General features: G+C 43.7%; 1 protein-coding gene across 1 annotated transcript; it reads left to right on the forward strand.

The window, feature by feature from the left end:
- Nucleotides 1-3,207: 3,207 nt before the first annotated feature.
- LOC125507881 (serine/threonine-protein kinase Nek2) lies at nt 3,208-8,100 on the forward strand. The gene is made up of 15 exons (XM_048672406.2): nt 3,208-3,529; nt 4,289-4,430; nt 4,520-4,586; nt 4,867-4,932; nt 5,040-5,086; nt 5,167-5,212; nt 5,296-5,376; nt 5,478-5,520; nt 5,614-5,663; nt 5,741-5,822; nt 5,912-5,961; nt 6,237-6,310; nt 6,397-6,448; nt 6,544-7,002; nt 7,226-8,100. The coding sequence occupies exons 2-15, from the start codon at nt 4,345-4,347 to the stop codon at nt 7,796-7,798; spliced, it is 1,776 nt and encodes a 591-aa protein (XP_048528363.2). The 5' UTR covers nt 3,208-3,529; nt 4,289-4,344; the 3' UTR covers nt 7,799-8,100.
- Nucleotides 8,101-23,361: the final 15,261 nt, after the last annotated feature.

The following is a 23,361-nucleotide window of genomic DNA, read 5'->3' on the forward strand; positions in this document are numbered from 1 at the left end:
ATGGTCGCAAGCTCGCCGCCGTGAGATCCCCACCCCCTCTAGTACTACTACTGATGTAGTATGTAGTATGAACTAGTGTTTGTAGTGTTTGATCATGTAATATATGTAGTATGTGATGAACTACTATGGTACAATTTCTCCTGCAAAACTGTTTTTTCCAAATTATGCAGCTTCATCTATGGTTTTTGTTCGGCCGCGCTCGTTCTCGACCTGCAAACGAGATCTTCGTCAAACTGCAAATGCGTTTTGCGGGATCTGCTAGAGTTGCTCTAAGGCACTTGCTGGCGAACTGAGAGAGTGGAATGCTTTAATTTTATTGTTCTATTCAAATAATAGCAAGTCAAGTCCATCTATTTTTTTTCCTCCTAAGTTTTGATTGTTTGAAAAAATTGCAGCATAACATTAGCAAGGCCAGTTTGTAATTTTTTCTCCTAACCCATGTCGATGTTCGATTGCCTCATGGAATTTATGTAAATTCATTCACGTCCTCGACATGCCTCAAAACAACTTGAATTTATCATCTGATTGTTTGAGAAAATTGCAGCATAGCATTTATCTGAATCACTGAAGACGTCGGCATGCTACGCCATCCGGCTTGGTGGAAGAGGACGCGTGGTGACAAACTTGAGCAATTGCATGTAGCGCTTCCGAAAAACATAATTCATCCTCTGCCGATGCAGGATCATAAGGACGAGAGGTACCGGATACATGCTCTCCCTCTCGCTGATGCATGCTGGCGTTCGGGATGGAGTAGTCTAGGATGACGACACAAGTAGTGAGAGGACGCAAACCCTGGCTTGATTCAATGTATTTTTGGCTGTGGCCGGTAAGTCGTCTTTAAATAGGAGAACCCAAGCGGCATCGTGTTGAGATCATGATCTCAAACAGACTTGGTTTTCAAGTTGAAACTTACCGGACAAGAAAACAATCAACTTGTGTGTCAAAAAACCAGAAAAATAAAACGGCAAAAAGAAGGCGCGCTACTGCAAGGTTACAAACCGAATTTTGTCACATGCCCACGCCCTTCACTCCAGCCAGACCAGGCGAGACGATCACGTGCGTGTGGTGTTCTCTTTCTCTCCTCATACTCATCAGTGTAGTGGGGAGACTCTACTATTTAAGTTGGTTTCATGTCTCCTTCACTTTCAAGGTGGGACTGAAGATTGCATCTTCACTTGCCATTTATACATGGGCCGTTGAGATTTACATTAGGAATTTCAGAAAATCTTCATGGCCAAGCCCATTTATTCTAACACGCTACACCATCTTTTTCCCTTATTTGTGTTTATAGACGATATTCCTATTGGGTGACGGTTATTGTAGTTCTTTGCATATTCATACACAGAGGCTAAGAAGGATGGGTTAGTAAAAGACTAACAAAACCTTTACATTTTTTTATGCAGCCTGAAGGGGCTTTGAACATTTTCTTTTCATCAATCAGATGATTCCTTTGAAACCGAGATTCTTTCATGCCCTTTCTGTCATATCATCCACATATCCCGAGTCCATTGTTGGTTAAATTTGAAGTTGAATTCTCAAGACGCCAACGAAGGCTGCATCCAATTGCCTTGATGCGTATATTTACTTTATGAAGGCTTGTGATACATATATTTATACAATATTTTTTAGAAAAGCAAAAGAAAGCTAAGAGTGACTAGTGCTCAATCGTTAGAAGAGTAGGACTTGCTGGTTGCCCTACAGACAACCCTTCCAGTTAAGTTCCTCTTATTAAAAATGAAGTCATTCTGATTGGTCCATGATTCCTGTAAATCTGTGTGGGTTATAAAGATGTTGTAGACTAATTGTACAATAGTGCAAGTTGTGTTAGTAGTATTGGCGGCATAAAAAAGGATTCTTCAATAGTGTGAGCCCCAACCTTACACGCCTTAGTGTCATTAAAAATGGTTGTAGTTGGCATCTTCTAAGAAAATATGAAAGAAATGCGGGGTCGAGCAAATTGCTCCACGTCTAGCTAAATAGTAGTATCACATGCGTATGTAAATAGATGGCTTTCCAGAAATTGTATAGTTAAAATTTTAAAACTTTGACACAAAACTATTTTTATCCGTAAAATAAAGCAACATCATTAGATTTGTCATAAAACATGTTTTCAAACGACTACAAATTAATGATCAAAGATGCATATTGGGGACTATGTCAATGCATAAATGTCATCTGCTGACAAACTGAGGGAGTAGATTCTTTAATTCTATCTTTTCTTTTTCAAATTATAACCAGTCATGTTTATCCTTATAATTTTTTACGGCTTGATTGTATTCCCTCCGTCCCACAATATAAGATGCTAAAACAGCTTGCAAAAACATCTTATATTATGAAACGAAGAGAGTATATACTACAGAGAGCACAACAATCAATCAATGATTGCTGGTTACCCAATAGATAACCATGGGAAGTCCCTTTTCAAATTATGTCCTTTTCATAAGAAAATGCCTTTCCTGTAGTGTGTGCCCCGACCCTATACACCCTAGTGTCATTAAAAATGATTGTAGATTTGTGCATATCTTCCAAGAAAATACTACTACTATGAAAGATATGCGGAGTCCATGCAAACTGCTCCACATCTAGCTAAGTAGTACTCCATTTGATTGTAAATATAGAGATGTTGTACATACGGCAATTTCAATACGATACATGTACGGCGAACCATCTGCACCACATGATCGTTCCATATTTTCAACTAGTTCAGTTTAGATTAGTACTCCCTCCATTTACTTATACAAAGTCACTATAAAATATACATTTTGCATATATACAAAGCCACCAACAGTAATCGAGGCAAAATTAATGATGTTCCCTCATACTACTAACTTATTTAATGCTTCTGATATACAAGGCCACTATGGAGTATATTGAATGTCTTTGGTATGCATGTTTTTTTGGTACATATATGACTTTCTTGAAATTATGTAGTAAAATTTTGTTTGGAAACTCTGCTCTAAACTGCTTTTGTAATGTTGCATTGTGCTATCATGGAGTAGCAAAGATGCCATCAGCCCATAAGCACTCACACTAATGCCTCCTTTTGTTTCTCATCATATCATGGATGCAATCCAAGAAACTAAAAAAAATACACCCTCCAAAATATTAAAAAAAATACACCCAAGTTGACCATACCAGGAGGGCCCACACCCCCTACCCCCCCCCCCCCCCCCAAACCCACCCTCTCTCTCATCAGTCATCACATTTTCTTCTTCACTGCCATCGCCTTCCCAGTTCACACCCCTCCCTCTCTCTCTAGCCCTGTTCTTTTTCTCTCTCCTCGGGGACGCTTCTCCCCTAGCTCTCCTCCTCCTCCTCCCTTTAACTTTGGGCTATATAAGCTTTGGGGGATTGGAAAGCGGCAGCGAGCGGGCGGGCGGGGCTCTCGCCGAGTTTGAAGTTGAACCCACCCCAGGCCAAAACCCCACCTTTCTCTCTCCTCCTCCCCGCCGCCGCCCCTTCAAATCGCAGCCGCTCCCCCCCGCCTCCGTCCCCGATCAAATGCGGCGAGATCTGCGCGCGTGACCTCGTAAGTCCACCGCGCCCCGCTCCCTCCCGTCCGGCGGCCTCTCCGCCGGCCGTGGCGGGGTTCTTGGAGCTGGCATTCCAGCCTCCGAGCTCGGATTAGATTGGATTGTTCTTCCGTTTTTTCCCCTCTGCTTTTCTTGGGTTCGGAGCTGTGTTCTTGCTTCCTTGGGTCGGATCGAGAGCCGCACTGTGCGCCGCCATTTCGCATCCATTTTGATGCGCTCATGGAGTCGGCATTTGGGATTCGTTCGCTGATTTTATAAAAGAAAAACAAATCATTGGGGTGGCTTTGATTCGGAGTTGGTGGAGCTTGGACCCGGGGCTGATTATTTTTCTCCCCCTGCGTCTTGAATTCTGATTTGCTCCTTGAGTTCCGATTTGACATTTCGGCCCAGAGCTCCACCGTTCCCTCTTTCTTCTTTTTTCACAACAGTTTAGTGGGGCTGTCGGCAGGTTTTGTCACCGAGTGCTTTGCTTTTGCATCCGTAATTACGGGTCACTTGTCTTTTCTTGTGTTTTCATGTGAGCTCACGCTTTTGGTCTTCTCCTTCCCCCCCTCAACCCCAAGATATATCTCTTGGAGTATTGGCAACTTTGCCATCCATTTTGATTTGTTTTCTCTGGACAATACTACCTTTTTTCACTCTGAATATTTGTTTTTTTTTGTGTGTGTGTGGAGTTGTTTGGTACTTCAATGCACTTATTCCTCACCATTGCTTGCCAGAAGTACTGATTTGTTTTTGTTCCTTTTTACCCCCAGGATAGTTTGAAAAGAGCATAGCTTGCTGTGTGCGAGCTGCAGCAGACTAGACAAGGATGGATCAGTATGAGGTATTGGAGCAGATTGGGAAAGGAGCATTCGGCTCTGCTCTGTTGGTGAGGCACAAGGTGGAGAAGAAGAAGTGAGGCTCACTACGACTAGCACCCCTCTTCACTCGCCTTCTAGGATTAATTTTGTTTCAGTCATTTTGATGCTCTGTGTCTCGTGCAGGTATGTGCTGAAGAAGATCCGGCTTGCCCGACAAACGGACCGCACTCGCCGGTCTGCCCACCAGGAGGTAAATCTTCTTCTGCTTCATCTTCCCAAGCCATGTTTATTCATTTTTTTGGTGCCTAGTTGTGATTTGAAGGAAAACCTTCTGTCCATCAAGACCAGCTTATTGATGCCATTTTTGGTACAAACTATCAGTAGATGTGGTGCAGATTTGGTTATGTAAATATATTACCACCTGATGGTGCTATTGAGATGAATTGATCTGAATCATTGAACTAGCAAGATATATTGTCTTGTGTTGTGCTTTCCTTTCACTGAATTGTGCGGAAATGTTCTTCATGCAGATGCAGCTTATTGCAACTGTGAGAAATCCGTTCATCGTGGAGTACAAAGATTCGTGGGTAGAGAAGGTAGGTAAAAGGACAAAAAAGGGTTATACTGGCAAGCAGGAAGGCGAAATTGATTCAGTTTTACTTAATATATGTGTTATGCTCATTCTGTTTATTTGAACTTTCAGGGTTGCTATGTCTGCATTGTTATTGGTTATTGTCAGGGAGGAGACATGTATGTTACCTGTGATGTCCTTTTAAACAGTTTTTCACAAACTTTAGTCCCTGTAGTTAACACAATATGTATTGGTCCAGGTCTGAAGCTATTAAAAGAGCTAATGGTACCTATTTCTCTGAGGAGGTGCAGTTCTTGCCTTGCTTTTCTTTTGGCATCTTTAGCTTGTTTTGCCGAGGAACGCACTTTTAACTGTTCTCATTTTGCAGAAGCTTTGCAAGTGGCTTGTGCAGCTCCTTATGGCTCTTGATTACTTGCACACAAACCACATTCTTCACCGTGATGTGAAGGTCAGTGACTACTGACGGTGGTTCAGTTGGAGCATATATGATGGTACTTATATTTGTAAGGCGTGATAATAATGTGAACTGAAGCTGCTAATTTGTTTCAGTGCTCCAATATTTTCATTGCGAGGGACCAAACTATAAGACTCGGTACGTAGCTTAGTCCCAGAAAAAGTGCAATACTTTATGTATGAGTTATGCAATCCTGGTAATGATGTGATTTCAAATTTAATAACATTGCAGGTGACTTTGGGCTTGCAAAAATATTGACTTCTGATGATCTGGCATCTTCCGTAAGTGATCGAAATATCTTTTGTCTTTCTTATGCATATTCGATGGTGTACTTAGTACTATATTGCTCTGAACCTAGGTGGTAGGAACACCAAGTTACATGTGCCCAGAACTTCTTGCTGATATACCATATGGTAGCAAGTCCGATATTTGGTCTCTAGGTATGTATCACTTCTATGGGATAAATCACTTTCCTGAACCTAGACAGAAAACTTGTGATTCCATACTTATATTTTTTTTTCTGTTTCAGGATGTTGTATATACGAAATGACTGCTCTCAGGCCTGCCTTTAAAGCTTTTGTAAGTCTCAACATTGCCTTCTTTTTTGTGCCCATGGATGTAATTAGTTTATAGATTATTGCAAATTGTTGGTCAAACTTCAAAACTACAAAGTAACATTATTGTTTACCTGCTGAGCACTTTATGCTCTTTAAGTTAGATTATTTAACACGTCTAGGATGTTTATGTTCTATTATTAGTAAACCTGCATTGTACTAATTACTAGGCTCACATTGTACTAACAATGTAAGGCCCCAGAAATTAATGAGGGTTTGGTTGTCATTAATTCATGGCAGGACATGCAAGCTCTGATTAACAAGATCACGAAGTCAATAGTATCACCATTGCCTACCAAATATTCTGGTCCATTGTAAGTTAGCAAGCTTTTTTGTTTCTCACTCAATTTTGCTTGTCATCTTGCCCGAATGGAGCATGCTTAACTTTTACTTCATGCAGTCGGGGACTTATTAAGAGCATGCTGCGGAAAAGCCCAGAACACAGACCAAGCGTAATTCCTCAGTGCCCTCTTAGTCATTGCTAATCTACCATTTATTTTCATACAAATTTGTTCTCTGATGCACATACCACTTAATACCTGTATAGGCTGGAGAACTGCTGAAACATCCTCAACTTCAGCCTTATGTGTTTCAAGTTCAACTGAAGTCTAGTCCTACTCGCAATATTCATCCCATCAATGAATCTCTGACCGACAAAGTTAAGAAGATGACAGTTCCTGATGATGTCCCTGATTCTGCGCGCAGAAGAATGGTTAGGAGAAACTCTTTGGGAAGTCATAGGATTGTAACATTTAGCAAACCATCACCCGAGCGGAATTCTGTTAGTTCTACTCGGAGCATCAAGGAGTATACAACCACTCAGAGTTGCAAAGAGTTATCCATTGACAGCAGTCAGGCTGAGGAGGACGAGGTTACCAGTAAAGCCATGATAACCAAGACATCAAGCATCCTAAGGACTCCGAAGAGTAATCCAGTGAAGACATTCACAAGTAGAAACAGGCTTGAAACTCCAAAAACATCTTATAACAGAACAAACCGTGCTGAGGTATTTTTCGCCATTGATTCTTTATGCTCTAAATAGTAGTACTGATAAACTTGTTCACCATTTGTTAGTGAAATGCCATAGTCCTCAATTATAGGTATAGCTTTATAGCACATTGTAATTTTTTGTCTGTAACATGCATTTGCATTCTTCAGTTTTGCATGTCTTGCTACATGCTTAAACAGATGTTTGAATATTCATTGAGTGTCTAATTTCTTCTGTGCAGCCGCCCTCAGTGACACCTGTGAACAAGAGTGCTCGACTGGCTCGAAGAGTATCCCTCCCGCTGTCGACATACGAAACGCCCATCAAGCGCAGCATCAGCATTGTTGACCAGCTAGGCTCCCCTGATGTGTCCATGAACGCGCCTCGAATCGACAGGATCGCAGAGTTTCCACTGGCTTCATCAGAGGACCCCTTCCGCTCCATCCACAAGCTCTCTTCAGCCCATGGCTCATGCTCCACCCCTCCCTTCATCAACCGGTCGATCACCAAGGACAAGTGCACGATCCAGGTGCTGCGCGCGGACGGCGGGGACAACGGGAGCGACTCGTCGGGCCGCAACGCCACGGCCGCGTCGAGCCGGGGCTCCAACGACTCGAGGCTGCAGCGGTTCGACATGTCGTCGTTCCAGCAGCGCGCGGAGGCGCTGGAGGGGCTGCTGGAGTTCAGCGCGCAGCTGCTGCAGCAGGAGAGGTACGACGAGCTGGGGATCCTGCTGAAGCCGTTCGGCCCCGAGAAGGCGTCCCCCAGGGAGACGGCCATCTGGCTCTCAAAGAGCTTCAAGGAGACGACGTAGCGGCAGCGCTCTCTGTCGGTCGGTCGCCATTTTTGTAACGTGATGCGCGACCGACCGGCGTAGCTGAGGTAGTTGGATTAAATCGGTGTTAGGCCTGAAGTTTAGCTGCTGGGACCAAAGCAAACACCTTCTCAGTGTTGCTGTTGCCCTAACTTGTTAGCTGTAGCTAGTAAGTAACCCCAGTTCACTAGTAGCAGCAGTAGAAGCACTAGTAGCACTAGTAGTAGTAGTAGTAGTAGTAGTAGAATTGTACTTCTAAGTTGGAACCCTGGATCTGGCATTATCTTGAACCCTTGTAGCCATGCTGCCTGCCTTGCCCCATTTCAATCATGCCATGATCCTATCTATGCCTATGCCATGATCTCTCTCCTGATTGGGTCAAATGCAAGAATCCTATGCCTCCTATGAACCTAGCTAGTAAGTTTAAAAATGCTGAAATGGAAGCTTTCATTGTTGTTCTGACTTGAAAATTCATGCGTGGATGGGTAGATGCCATGTGATGCACCTAACCTAAGCCCTGTGTCGTGTCTGTGTGCGTAGCTTGATTCCAAGCTGAATTTAAACCATGGCTTGTCCTTAAACAAGCGAGGATCTCAGCCGGGGCAAGCTGCCAAACGGGGGCGGCGTGGCCATGTGGTGACGAGAAAACAAAAACAAGAACCTGGGGGTTTGGCACGGGGCCGAATCTCCCCATGTGCCCAGCTGCAAGGCGATATGAGAGGGGAGGGGAGAACGATGGCGTGGATCTCGGGAGCACGGCGCACGGGGCATGTCTTGGCGCCATGCGGGCGTCGCAGAGGCAACGGTACCGTGTAGATGGAGACGGAGAACAGTCTCCTTGTCGATCCATTGCATCCGTCTTGGGAGATGGCAGCCGGTGGCGTATGCTCTTGAGTCTTTGCCAAGCAAACACCCTTGCCTTGCATTGGTAATCTATATATACAAGTACTGGCTAATGAACGGAAAACTAACTATACACAGCAATCAAAATGTGCTTTTGTTTATCAGGGCCTCTCGTTTTTCGAGATGAGTTTTTGAATCAACATGTTCACGATTCTTTCTTGAGGGTTTATGGGCATAGTTCAACAGTAGGCAGCAGGAGTTTCAAGTGTGGCGAGCCATTCCGACGGCCCCTTTTTTTGGGAAAAAGAAGTGCGTGATGCAATCTCACACATGAAGCATAATAAGGCAACGGGGTGTCGGGGCTAGATGGGTTTCCGGCTAAGTTCTATCAGAAATTATGGCCGGTCATCAAGGGTGATATTATGCTTATGTTAGTAGTGATATACAAGACATGCCCTTGTATAAACCAAACTTCGGCATTATCACTTCTTAGTCAAACAGAAGAGAGGCTATTAAGATACAACAGTCTCGTCAAGTTTGTTTATTCAATGTTAGCTTTAAAATTTTCATCAAAGTCACAACTAATCGTGTGCCTGCGATTGCTCACAAGGTGGTGGGACCTACACAAAAGGCTTTCATGCCCCGAAAACAAATCCTAGAGGGAGTTGTACTTTTGCATGAAACCATCCACGAGTTGCACTCTAAGAAACTCGATGGAGTTATCTTCAAGGTGGACTTCGAAAAGATGCATGATAAAGTCGAATGACCCTTTTTTCAATAAGCCATGCTCATGAAAGGCTTTCCAATAAAATGGTGTTGATCAGTCGACTCATTTGTTAGTGGGGGTAGTGTAGTGTCAAGGGAAATAGGTCAAGAAAGAGAGTACACACCGGGGGGGGGGGGGGGGGGGGGTTCGTCTGTCGCCCATCCTTTTCAATATTGTTGTAGACCTTCTAGCGGTATTTATTAGTCGTTCTAAAGAAGCGGGTAATGTTGCAAGACTTATTTCAAATCTAGTGGATGCTTCAGTATGTGTCCTCTTGCAATATGCCGACGACACTATCATCCTTATGGAGACATTGAGAAATCCAAAAACATGAAATTGATTCTTTGCCATTTTGAATAGTTATCTAGGCTCAAATTAGACTTTCACATGCGCAAACTCTTTTGGTTTGGAAATGCGGATTAAGTGGATCAGTACAAACAACTTTTTGGTTGTGAGGCTGGCTCATTCCCATTTAAGTATCTTGGTATTCCGATGCTTTTGTAGATTTGCTCACCAAGGAATGGATAGGTACGAAGAGTGATTCAAGAACAAGTTGGCATGTTGGATAGGAAATCTCATGTCTTATGGAGCAAGGCTGATTTTAAACAAAGGGGTAAGAAAAAGATTGGATTACTACATATCCAGATTTATTTTGGTAATCTGATGAACATAAGCGTAAATTCTGACTAGTGAGATGGGATGTCATATGTCGCCCAGAGGACCAAGATTAGATTGTCTCGGGGTGAAGGACCTTGAGATTAAAAATGTTTCTTGAGCAAATGGCTCTACAAGCTACTTACCGATGATGCCAGGACGATGTATGACAATAATTGCTAAGAAATAAGTACTTATAATCTATATACAAGTACTGGCTAGTGAACTAACTGTACACATCAATCAAAATGTGCTTTTATTTATCATATCAGGGCCTCTCGTTTCTTGAGATGAGTTTTGGAATACATTATGTTCATCTTTCCCCATGATTCTTTCTTGAGGGTTTATGGGCATAGTAGTACAATAGCTAGCAGAAGTTTCAACTGTGGTGAGCCATTCCGACGGTCCCTTTTTTGGGAAAAAGAAGCATGGGATGCAATCTCACGGTTCAAGGATAATAAGGCACCAAGGCCAGATGGGTTTCTGGCTGAGTTCTATCGGAAATTCTGGCAGGTCATCAAGGGTGACATTATGCTTATGTTGGTAGAGTTATACAATGAGAATCTGCCCTTGTGTAAACCAAACTTTGGCATTATCACTCTTCTTCGTAAAAGAAGAGGCTATTAAGATATATCAGTCTCGTCCAATTCACTCATTTAATATTAGCTTTAAGATTTTCATCAAAGTCACAACTAATTGTGTGACTTCGATTGCTCACAAGGTGGTGAGATCTATGCAAACGGCTTTCATGCCTGGAAGACAAATCCCTAGAGGGAGTTGTAGTTTTGCATGAAACCATCCACGAGTTGCACTCTAAGAAACTCAAATGAAGTTATTTTTAAGGTGGACTTCGAAAAGACGTATGATAAATTCAAATGGCCCTTTTTGCAACAAGCTATGCACATGAAAGGCTTTCCGGCAAAATGTTGTCGATAAGCCAATTCATTTATTAATGGGGGTAGTGTACGTGTCAAGGTAAATAATGACATTAGTCATTATTTTTAGACGAGAGTATGTCGCCGGGGTGAGGGGGTGGGGTGTGTGTGCTCTGTGGCCCATTCTTTTCCATATTGTGACAGCCTTCTACCCGTACTTATTAGTCGTGCTAAAGAAGCGGTTAATGTTGCACAATCTATTCCAAATCTAGTGGATTTTGGAGTATGTGTCTTGCAATATGCCGACGACACTATCATCTTTATGGAGCATGGCATTGAGAAAGCCAAAAACATGAAGTTGATTCTTTGTCTTTCCGAATAGTTATCTAGGCTCAAAATAGACTTTCACAAGGGGCGAACTCTTTTGGTTTGGAAAAGCTAAAGAAGAAGTGGATCGGTAGAAACAACTTTTTGGTTGTGAGGCTGGCTCATTCTCGTTTTAATATCTTGGTATTCCGATGTATTTTTGTAGATTGCTCAACAAGGAAGGGAAAGGTATTGAAGACTGATTCGAGATAAAGTTGGCATGTTGGATGGGAAAGCTCATGTCTTATGGAGCAAGGTTGACTTTGAACAATGTTGGATTACTACATATCTAGATTTATTTTGGTAATCTGATGAACATAGGCGTAAAAGTCGACTAACGAGATGGGATGTCATATGTTGCCCAAAGGACCAAGGTGGTCTCAGGGTGGAGGATCTTAAGATTAAAAATAAGTGTTTGTTGAGGGACCGTACGATCTACTTATCGAGGACGCCGGGACGGTGTATGGCAAGAATTGCTAAGAAATAAGTATTTACATTCTAAAACTCTCTGTCAGGTTCAGGCAACACCAACAGATTCACCCTCCTGGAAAGGCCTCATAGGGATAAAAAAAATATCATTTTTTCATAAAGGGACATTTTTGGTAGACAATGGCCTAACTACTAGGTTCTAGCAAGATACATGGTTGAGTACCCGCCTTTAGTCATGCAATATCCGTGCCTCTATCTTATTGTGCAACGTAAAGATGTCTTTCTTGCCTCTGTGATGGGCCAGGTTTCATTGAATGTCTCCTTTCAGAGATCACTGATTGGTGAAAAATGGAGAGCCGGGTTAAATCTTGTTGAAAGACCGATGATGGTCAATCTTTCACATGAATCAGACACATTCCGTTGAAACTTAAGTACTTCTGGTATCATCGCAGTCGAATCCATGTATACGAACTTTATCAATGATATACAACCTTTCCACAAATATACTTGGAAGATGAAAGTCTCGTTGAACTTAATCTCATGTGCTATTTACCTCGATGATATACGATCCGACGCTGATGAAGAGCCTGTGAGGATAGGTGTTGCCAAATTTGTTGGCTCTCGTCAGATCTTAGATCTTGGCAGTTAAAGTGTTAATCATGAGAAGTAGTTGGATTGATCTTGGTGCGACGACTTTGGCCTTTTATTTCAAGTTTCTCTGTGATATAGCCCAGTTTTTGAACCCTTATACCGAGGGTGAATTATTGCAAACCTGCTTTGCATGGGTGTCTTCAAAGTGTATGGCGGGGACGTTGACAGGTGTCCCGTTCAATGCATATTTCAAACTCCGTCGGAGCTGCGTATAATCGAAGGAAGCTGACAGCTAATAATGTTTTGGATGCTATTTTATACATACTCAATCAACACAAGTACGTAGCTCGATTTGAGAGAAATTTCATGCCGATCATCTGTGTTCCGTCTAGGGTGTGTTTGGTAGGGTGTATGACGGGTGCATGAGCTCAAGAGTTCCCTTTTCGACTCACTTTTGGGTGTTTGGTAGAGTGTATGAAGGGTGCATGAGTCCACACTAGCTTAGCACAAATACACTAGGAGCATGCATGAAGAGAGCATGCATGAAGAGGGGTGTTGAGTTGAGCATGCATGAAGTGGGAACAACTATGCTGAGACGAGAATGCAACCAAACACACCCTAAATACCACCTTGCGGGGCAGCAGGCTATACTAAGAGCATCTCTAGGAGATCCCGCAACTAGGCAGCCCGCAAAACGCATATAAGGGCACCCTCAAAACTTTTTTACGGTGCTGCGAGCGCTTCGACGGAATGGATCCCGCAAACGCGTCCCATAAAACATTTGCGGGTCACGTTTGCGGGATCTTTTCCGCAGGAGCACTCGCGGCATCGTAAATTTTGAATAGCATCAAACAAATTACACATTTCAATGATATGAACCGAATAGAATCGTAATATAAATTCAACATGTGAATATATAAATGGTCCGAAAATTGTTCAAATTCAAATAATTATTAGAACACCAAATTGTTCAAATCTAACACGAATAGAAAAAGGACAGACCCAGTGCATAGAAGCTCCCACACAAGGTAGGGTCTGGGGAGGGATTATAGGAACCTAGTCTTACCCCTGCAAAGTGCAATGCAGAGAGGCTGGTTCGAACCCAGGACCTCTTAGCACAAGTGGGGAGGACTTCACCACAGGCTTGCCGTCTTCAAATCTAACAGGAATAGAAATGAATAAAAAATGGGGATCTATCTCCCCCCATAGAGTTGCCACCGATGCTCAATAAGATCATTGAAAGAACATGTGGTGCCCCCATGTTTGGTTTTGGTAATTGATGACAATTTGTATGGACTAATGGTTGTCTTGAATTATATTTGAAGGGTTTGTCCATAGGTATTGCTTGAAGACCATTTGCTGGTTTCAAGGTTATTAGAAGAAGAATATGTGTTGACCAAGGTGCTATTCAAGATTTATCCAAAGATTGGTCACATAAGAGTTGAGCCTATTGCAAGCATGTCTTGAAAAATAAGATTGTGCGAACATTTATATATGTTTACCTTCAAGCATCATCTTAATGAAGAGAGTTTGGAAAGATTCAAGGTTGATCAAGACTAAGTACAAAGATGATTCAAGTTGATCAACACACAAAGCGTAGAAGATGTAACAAGCGGGATTAAGTGATCTGATGGTATGATAACCATTATCCATTACGCTCTGTGTACTAACCCGTGGTCCATGTGAGAGTTGTTTGTGGGGTTAGGTATGTTTTCATGGTCGTGCATCAAAAGGAAGGTATCATATAACCCATGGAGGATGACATCAAGTGGTGATCGTCATCAAGGTTGCGGTGTGCAAGTTCAAGTGGAGCATCACGAAGAGATCACATGCTTGAAGCTTGCCATTCATTGTGGTGACAATGGACATGTGAAGATGTGTGGAAGAGAGCTCACCCATAGTGGAGTATGGGGGGGGGGGATCTACTAGTCTTTATCGAGCCAGCGCAATCAAGAAAAGTGGTCCATCTTGAGAATGTCAAGATCGTCATCATCTAGCTAGCTCAAGTGGACTATGCACAAGTCAAAGGTTTGACCTTGATAGGTTTTCTATTTTACCGGTCTAATGGTTAGTTGGGAGACCAGGTTATAGGAATGATAGCCGTACTATCGAGGGGGGCTCTCGAGTTAGTAGCTTGATCCTATCATTCATAGAGAGCTCAAAAAATTGCATTCTTGGCATCATTTTTCTTGGTTCTTATTTGGCCTTTTTGCTTTGAGAGTCTTTGAGCTTATGGTCACCTTCATGACAAGCTCAAGTTCATCGAGAATTGATTCCTTTGCTTCAAGTATGTTGTCGATGTCGTAGAATTTGCCGGTTCATATTGTGGGAAGGTCCTCTTCCTTATCCTATTGGCATTTCTTCTTCCTTTTTGATGTTGGAGAGTTTGCTGAATTCGAAGTTCGTTTGTAGTAGTTATCGCAGTTTCGATCTTCTTGACCGCATCTGTTTCTCTTCGGCAGTTTTCAGCTCCCAGGCGGCAGAACCGCTCTGCTCCACGGTAGTACCGCTCATATGGTACTTCCTTGATGAGCTACCACACTCTCTTCCACTTGTTTTCGTGCTCCTGTAAATGGGTGGCAGTAGCACGGTAGTAAGGGGGGGCGGTAGTACCGCGCACGCGGTACTACCGTAAGTCTACTATCGTTTCCAGTACCAGTTATTTTTGGGTTGCGATAATCTTTTCTGCTCTTGCGGTACTAGGGCGGTAGTAGGGCGTGGTAGTACCGCTCCATGCGGTACCACCGCCCTGTCGCCTCCTAGTACCACCGTTTCTCTTTACTACTTGGCATGTAGCGGTAATAACGCTCCTAGGAGCGGTAGTACCGCTTGTGCACGGCATGTGCACATAACCGTTTGATTGGGGGGGGGGGGCTATAAAAGAGGGTCTTCTTCCCCAATGAACCTTATTCTTCAAGCTCATGTTCTTTTCCCATTGTTGACCTTCTTCAAGCTTGCTATCTCTCAGTCCCTTCAACGATTCTTGCTAGTTTTTGAGGGAAAAGAGAGAGGAGATCTAGATCCACATTTTCACCAATCACTTTCTCCTCTATGTGAGGGGAACCCCTTGGGTCTGGATCTTGGAGTTCTTGGTGCTCTCCTTGTTCTTCCTCTCATATTACTCCATGACTTTTGTTGTTCTGGTGGGATTTGGGAGTGAGGTGATACGTCTCCAACGTATCTATAATTTTTGATTGTTCCATGCTATTATATTATCTGTTTTGGATGTTAATGGGCTTATTTATACACTTTTATATTATTTTTCGGACTAACCTACTAACCCAAGGCCCAGTGCAAATTGCTGCTTTTTTTTGCCTATTTCAGTGTTTCACAGAAAAGGAATATCAAACGGAATCCAAACGGAATGAAACCTTCGGGAGCATTATTTTTGGAACAAACGTGATCCAGGGGACTTGGAGTGGACGTCAAGCAACCAACAAGGAGGCCACGAGGCAGGGGGCGCGCCTACCCCCCTAGGCGCGCCCTCCACCCTCGTGGGCCCCTTGTGGCTCCACCGACCTACTTCTTCCTCCTATATATATTCATATACCCCGAAAACATCCAGGAGCACCACGAAACCCTATTTCCATCGCCGCAACCTTCTGTACCCAATAGATCCCATCTTGGGGCCTTTTCCGGAGCTCCGCCGGAGGGGGTATCGATCACGGAGGGCTTCTACATCAACACCATAGCCTCTCCGATGATGTGTGAGTAGTTTACCTTAGACCTTCGGGTCCATAGTTATTAGCTAGATGGCTTCTTCTCTCTCTTTGGATCTCAATACAAAGTTCTCCTCGATCTTCTTGGAGATCTATTTGATGTAACTCTTTTTGCGGTGTGTTTGTCGAGATTCGTTGAATTGTGGGTTTATGATCAAGTTTAGCTATGAACAATATTTGATTCTTCTCTGAAATCTTTTATGTATGATTGGTTATCTTTGCAAGTCTCTTCGAATTATCAGTTTGGTTTGGCCTACTAGATTGATCTTTCTTGCAATGGGAGAAGTGCTTAGTTTTGGGTTCAATCTTGCGGTGTCCTTTCCCAGTGACAGCAGGGGCAGCAAGGCACGTATTGTATTGTTGCCGTCGAGAATAAAAAGATGGGCTTTATATAATATTGGTTGAGTTTATCCCTCTACATCATGTCATCTTGCCTAATGCATTACTCTGTTCTTATGAACTTAATACTCTAGATGCATGCTGGATAGCGGTCGATGTGTGGAGTAATAGTAGTAGATGCAGAATCGTTTCGGTCTACTTGTCGCGGATGTGATGCCTATATACATGATCATGCCTAGATATTCTCATAATTATTCACTTTTCTATCAATTGCTCGACAGTAATTTGTTCACCCACCATAATACTTATGCTATCTTGAGAGAAGACACTAGTGAAACCTATGGCCCCCGGGTCTATCTTTTATCATATAAGTTTCCCATCTATTTTATTTTGCAATCTTTACTTTCAATCTATATCATAAAAATATCAAAAATATTTATCTTATTATTATTATCTCTATCAGATCTCACTCTCGTAAGTGACCGTGAAGGGATTGACAACCCCTTTATCGCGTTGGTTGCGAGGTTCTTATTTGTTTGTGTAGGTACGAGGGACTTGCGTGTAGTCTCCTACTGGATTGATACCTTTGTTCTCAAAAACTGAGGGAAATACTTAGTCTACTTTGCTGCATCACCCTTTCCTCTTCAAGGGAAAACCAACGCAATGCTCAAGAGGTAGCAAGAAGGATTTCTGGCGCCGTTGCCGGGGAGATCTACCACAAGTCAAGACATACCAAGTACCCATCACAAACTCTCATCCCTCGCATTACATTATTTGCCATTTGCCTCTCGTTTTCCTCTCCCCCACTTCACCCTTGTCGTTTTATTCGCCCTCTTTTTCCGTTCCCCTTCTCTTTTCCGTCCGTCTCTTTTCGCTTGCTTCTTGTGTGCTTGTGTGTTGGATTGTTTGTTGATACGTCTCCGTCGTATCTATAATTTTTGATTGTTCCATGCCAATATTATTCAACTTTCATATACTTTTTGGCAACTTTTTATACTATTTTTGGGACTAACATATTGATCCAGTGCCCAGTGCGAGTTCCTGCTTGTTGCATGTTTTTTGTTTCGCAGAATATCCATATCAAACGGAGTCCAAACGGAATAAAAACTGACGGAGATTTTGTTTGGAATATATATGATTTTTGGGAAGAAGAATCCACACGAGACGATGCTCGAGGGGCCCATGAGGTAGGGGGGCGCCCCCCGGGGTGTCAGGCGCGCCCCTGACCCTTGTGGCCACCCCGTAAGGGGGTTGGTTCCCTTCTTTCGCCCCAATAAAGCTAATATACGGATAGAGATCGTGTTAAAATTTCAGCCCAATCGGAGTTACGGATCTCCAGGAATATAAGAAACGGTGAAAGGGAAGAATCTGAGAACACAGAAACAGAGAGAGACAGAGAGACAGATCCAATCTCGGAGGGGCTCTCGCCCCTCCCACGCCATGGAGGCCATGGACGAAAGGGGAAACCCTTCTCCCATCTAGGGAGGAGGTCAAGGAAGAAGAAGAAGAAGGAGGGGGGCTCTCTCCCCCTCGCTTCTGGTGGCACCGGAGTGCCACCGGGGGCCATCAGCATCACCGCGATCTACACCAACACCTCCACCATCTTCACCAACATCTCCATCACCTTACCCCCTCTATCTACAGCGGTCCACTCTCCCACAACCCGCTGTACCCTCTACTTAAACATGGTGCTTTATGCTTCATATTATTATCCAATGATGTGTTGCCATCCTATGATGTCTGAGTATATTTTCGTTGTCCTATCGGTGGTTGATGAATTGCTATGATTGATTTAATTTGCTTGTGGTTATGTTGCTGTCCTTTTGTGCCCATCATATGATTGTGCGCGTGGATCACACCCTAGGGTTAGTTGTATGTTGATAGGACTATGTATTGGAGGGCAAGAGTGACAGAAGCTTCAACCTAGCATAGAAATTGATGCATACGAGATTGAAGAGGGACCAATATACCTTAATGCTATGGTTGGGTTTTACCTTAATGAACATTAGTAGTTGCGGATTCTTGCTAATAGTTTCAATCATAAGTGCATTGAATTCCAAGTCAGGGATGACATGCTAGCAGTGGCCTCTCCCACATAATACTTGCTATTGGTCTAGTAAAGTAGTCAATTGCTTAGGGGCAATTTCGCAACTCCTACCACCACTTTTCCACACTCGCTATATTTACTTTATTGTTTCTTTATCTAAACAACCCCTACTTTCTATTTACGTACTCTTTATTATCTTGCAAACCTATCCAACAACACCTACAAAGTACTTCTAGTTTCATACTTGTTCTAGGTAAAGCGAACGTCAAGCGTGCGTAGAGTTGTATCGGTGGTCGATAGAACTTGAGGGAATATTTGTTCTACCTTTAGCTCCTCGTTGGGTTTAAGACTCTTACTTATCAAAAAATGTTGCGATCCCCTATACTTGTGGGTTATCAAGACCTTTTTCTGGCGCCGTTGCCGGGGAGCAATAGCGTGGAGTGAATATTCTCGTGTGTGCTTGTTTGCTTTATCACTAAGTAATTTTTATTTGTTGTTATTAGTTGTTTTCTATCTTTAGTTATGGGTAGGAAACGCAAAATACCAAAAAAAATAGTTGTACCTACTGAACCAATGGTTGAAGAACCAATCAAAATCTATCACACTACTGAAGCTTATTACTTGGATCATCTTCGATCCCTTTGTGCTCGTGCCGAAACCCCAACTAGCTTAGTTGAGGGAAAATCTTTAGATGAGCATGCTTGTTATGTGCGACACCGAATATCTGAAAAAGGAAAAACTTTACTAGATCAAATTCATCATTTGCAATGCTATGCTTGGAATTTATGTGAAATTTATGATTTTACTTGTTGATCTGAAAACCCTAAGAAACACCTTCCCTACCAATGTGAGTTTATTGATAATGGAATCTTATCTTCATATGCTAAGGGTGTTTTGTCACGACCGGTTTTCCAATAAAAATATTTATTGAGAAACCAATCTTTTGAGTCCAGTATGAGAAAAATCCTCCTTACCGGTAGACAAATTCTTGATACAATAAGCCAGTAGCATAAAATATATTACAGGGTCGAACTACGGTTGCTCAACCAAATATTACAAGCACACCAATAATTATACATAATGGCGGACATGACACAGTGGTGTGGAGGCATACTACTGACTCGAGGATAGGGCGGTGGTAGAAAAACACAGCGGGGAGAGAGATACAAGACTCTAAAACTGGCATCTCATCGAGCGTCGAGGTGAGGCTCGATGAATTTATTTGGTAGCGGAAGCGGATATAATACAGTGACCAAATCCAGGGTCGTACGAGACTGACTGGGATTCCTCTAGGCGTCGGACTCGCTATCAAAATCTTCATCCATGAGATCGCCTTCGTCAGCATCTGGCCAAATCAACAAGCCAGGTGAGTACTTTGAAAGTACTCGCAAGACAGTTTGGACATAAGATATAATAAATGCATACATGGATGCGTCATGTTTAACTTTTAACAGTGGCACATTAATTCGTAAAAACAAGACAGGTAAAAAGGGAGTCGGCGGTAGTCCGCTCGAAACCCAAAAAAATAACTGTAAACCCAATCGGGGTCGGAAGCGACCCTCGATAGGAAGATAAATAAATAAATCACGCCGCAGTCGGGCGTCTAGGCGACACCACATAAAGGGCTTTAAAAGAAATGCCACAGTCGGGCGTCTGCGCGACGTCACATAAAGGGCTTTAAAAGAAATGCCACAGTCGGGCGTCTGAGCGACGCCACATAAAGGGCTTTAAAAGAAATGCCACAGTCGGGCGTCTGAGCGACGCCACATAAAGAGCTTTAAAAGAAATGCCACAGTCGGACGTCTGAGCGACATCACAGAAAGGGCTTTTATTGAAAGTAAAATATAACAATGCCACAGTCGGACGTCTGAGCGACATCGCAGAAAGGGCTTTTATTGAAAGTAAAATATAACAATGCCACAGTCAGACGTCTGAGCGACATCGCAGAAAGGGCTTTTATTCACAAGTAAATAATACTCATAGTAAACATTCAATTCATGAAAATAAACGGGTTAGTCCATCCACAGGAATAATCATTTAATCGGACTTAGCACTCATGCGATTCACCGGAGTCTCTGTCATCAAAACTGACATTTGGTCAGGATAAGTTAATATCGAACTTGGACATGGAATAGATGATTCGAAGGAATATATGACTCTGCAGAGTTTGTACAAAATTTTTCCCACAGCCAACGGATTTCCGTAGTCACGAAGGACTAGTTCCGTTTACGGTATTTCGGAAGAAACACAGCTAACCAGTACACACCCATCCTACCTCTCGATGCTAGGAATCACCCTAGACATCGTCCAAGAAAAACTTTTGAGATGGGGAGATCACAATCTCGAATAGCATGGGATCAAATTTATATACGCGCGCTCTAAGGGGTGCCCCCCTCTCGGTCCCAACCAGAAACACCCATGCCCCCTGACCGGATGACTGGCTTTAATCCAGGGCCATGGAACCATCATCACGGCCTCTCCTTTTTGGTGTGTACCAGGTAAGCGGTTTACAACTTACTAAGCCATATTCCTTGCGGAAAACATGTGGTAGTACAGGGAAGGAAGAATGGAAGGAACTGGAATGATACGGGTTGACACTGAAGTCATATAGTCTGGCATAAGACTGGCATGCTACAACACTGCCATCTTACTCATCCTCATGCCAACACATGGCCATGCATACTCACATCCATCCACTCATGGATTTTCGAAACTCACTTGCCTCATTGTTGCATGTAACATGACATTTTATCGGTATACTCATCAACATGCCATGAAACTACTTAATGCAAACATGCCAAAACAATCATCATATCAAAAGTTCAAACATGCTTGCCTGGTTCAGAGTAGTCGGAGCCTAGCTCGGTGAAGTTTGCGGTCCCGTCACCTCCTTCGGTATCTACGGTATAAAGAAAATATACGCGCTATCGTGAATACCGTGAGGTGCACAAAAATTATTCCAAATATTTTTCAAATAAATATGATAAAAAACTAGACAAAAATTTGAAGAGGACAGAAAAAGAATCACTCAAAAATTCCTTTCTGTTAAAAAGTTATAAGGGTTTTAATCCAAGGACCCATCTGTAATGAAACAGAAAGTTCCCAAGGGCTAGCTTATAAAAACAGAAAACGCTTCGGTAGCGACTACGCCAGCCCAGAGGGAAAGTGCATTTGGCAGAAGGCGTTTTCAGAAAATGCTTCGCTTAGAAAGGACAGAGAGGCTGACGGCGGGTCCCGCTCGTCAGGTTTGAATATTCAAACGGGGCGGTAGAGTTTGCCGGAGCCCGAGAGCCGCGGTGGTCGCCGGCGGCGATCCACGGCGAGGTAGGGGAATCGGAGAGTACCTCCGTGTTCAGGGTGCCATTCCGCGTCGGTTGGTGGTGGTGGTGGTCGCCGGCAAGTACCACGTCGACGGCGAGCCTTGCTCCGGCGGACGGTGGTTCGGGTGATCGAGGGCCTCGTCGGAGAGAGCTGCGGAGATCAAATTGAGGAGGGGGTTAGGCTTCTGGTAGCTAGAGGGGGTAACTGACGGGGTTTGGGCGCCGGAGACGGCCTCACCGGAGCGAATCGAGGTGGAGGCCGAGGCGGAACGGGGCGGCCGGAGTCGGGGAAGGAGACCTCCTCGAGGTCCTCCTGGTGGCTTGGCAGGGTCTTGGAGAGGTGCAGTGAAGGTGTGGGGCTCGTGAGCGAGCTCGGGGTCCTTTTTATAGGCGATCCGAGGCGGTGGCCGTGAACGGGGATCTCCGGTGAAGGTTACGGCGGCGCAGAGCTTGGTCGGGGAGGTTTAGGGAGTTGGGCGTCATCGCGGAGGTCCACCGGTTCCATTTAGGTGCTAACCAGGCTTGGATTTGGTGCTTTGGGCGAGCTCGACAGAACGGGGCGGCGCGGGCCCGTCGGCGGCAGGGAGCACGTTCCGTGCTTGTCGGGCCACGGCGACGGTGCCACGGGCATGCGATGGCATGCATGAGCCACGCGTAGAGCTAGGGAGCAAAGGGCGGCGCGGAATGGCGTTATGCCGCCGTTCTTCTACTTGTCGGCCGCTACGGTGGTTCGGCCGCCGCAAGACACGCCGGCGCGGGCGGCTCAGGGCGCCACCGACGCCAGGAAGACGCCAAGCGCGCATGCGGGGGTGCTGGCCAGGGAGAAGAGGCCGCGTGCAACGCGCCAAGCGCACTGTGGACAGGTGACCGATCACTGACGAAGAAACGGCGTTGCATCTCTGAACTTTCTGAATTTTTCTGAAAATGCAAAGGAACAGTGCAGCTCAGGTGTTCGACAGAATGTTTTTGGCATGAGGGAGGCTCTGCTTGAGCTGAAACTTGGTGGGGTGGCCTCTCATTGCACCAGGAGGCTGCCTTAATTTTGGTGGAATTTTTGGAGAAGTGTAGATATGAATTTCATCAAATTTGTCAAATCTGGTCCAAACTTGCAGTGAGTGAAATTTGAAATTTTTGAAAAGAAGAAGAGTGGATCAAGATGGTTCTAAGTTGTGGGTACTAAAGACAATCCAGGGGAGTTGGTTTGAGGTGAAAATTCAAAGGAAATGAGGTACTTGCTTTGAAAATCACTTAGGCTCAAAATAATTGGCAGAAATGATTTGGGAGATAAAATAATTGAAATAAAATCCAAAACTTGTTTGGACTTGTTGAGATAGAGAAATTAGATTGTTCAAAGGTGGAGGGAGGGATTTTGAGAAGCTTTACTATAGGAGACATGGTAAAGCCATGGGTGGTTTTCAAGATAAGAAAATCCTCAAAATTCACAGAGTTCTTTTTGTAAGAAGAATAATTTTCAAAAATACATTTTGAGAAGGAACCCATCAGAGAAAGAGTTTTAAATGATCAAACACCATACTTTGAAGAAGATATAAAAAAAATCCTTGCCAATGAAGTTTTTAAGAGGAAGGTTTTCTGGAAAATTTTAAATGGCCTCTT

The sequence above is a fragment of the Triticum urartu genome, chromosome 5A (assembly GCF_056163025.1).
Source record: "Triticum urartu cultivar PI428250 chromosome 5A, HENAU_Tu73, whole genome shotgun sequence".
Taxonomy (NCBI): Eukaryota; Viridiplantae; Streptophyta; class Magnoliopsida; order Poales; family Poaceae; genus Triticum; species Triticum urartu.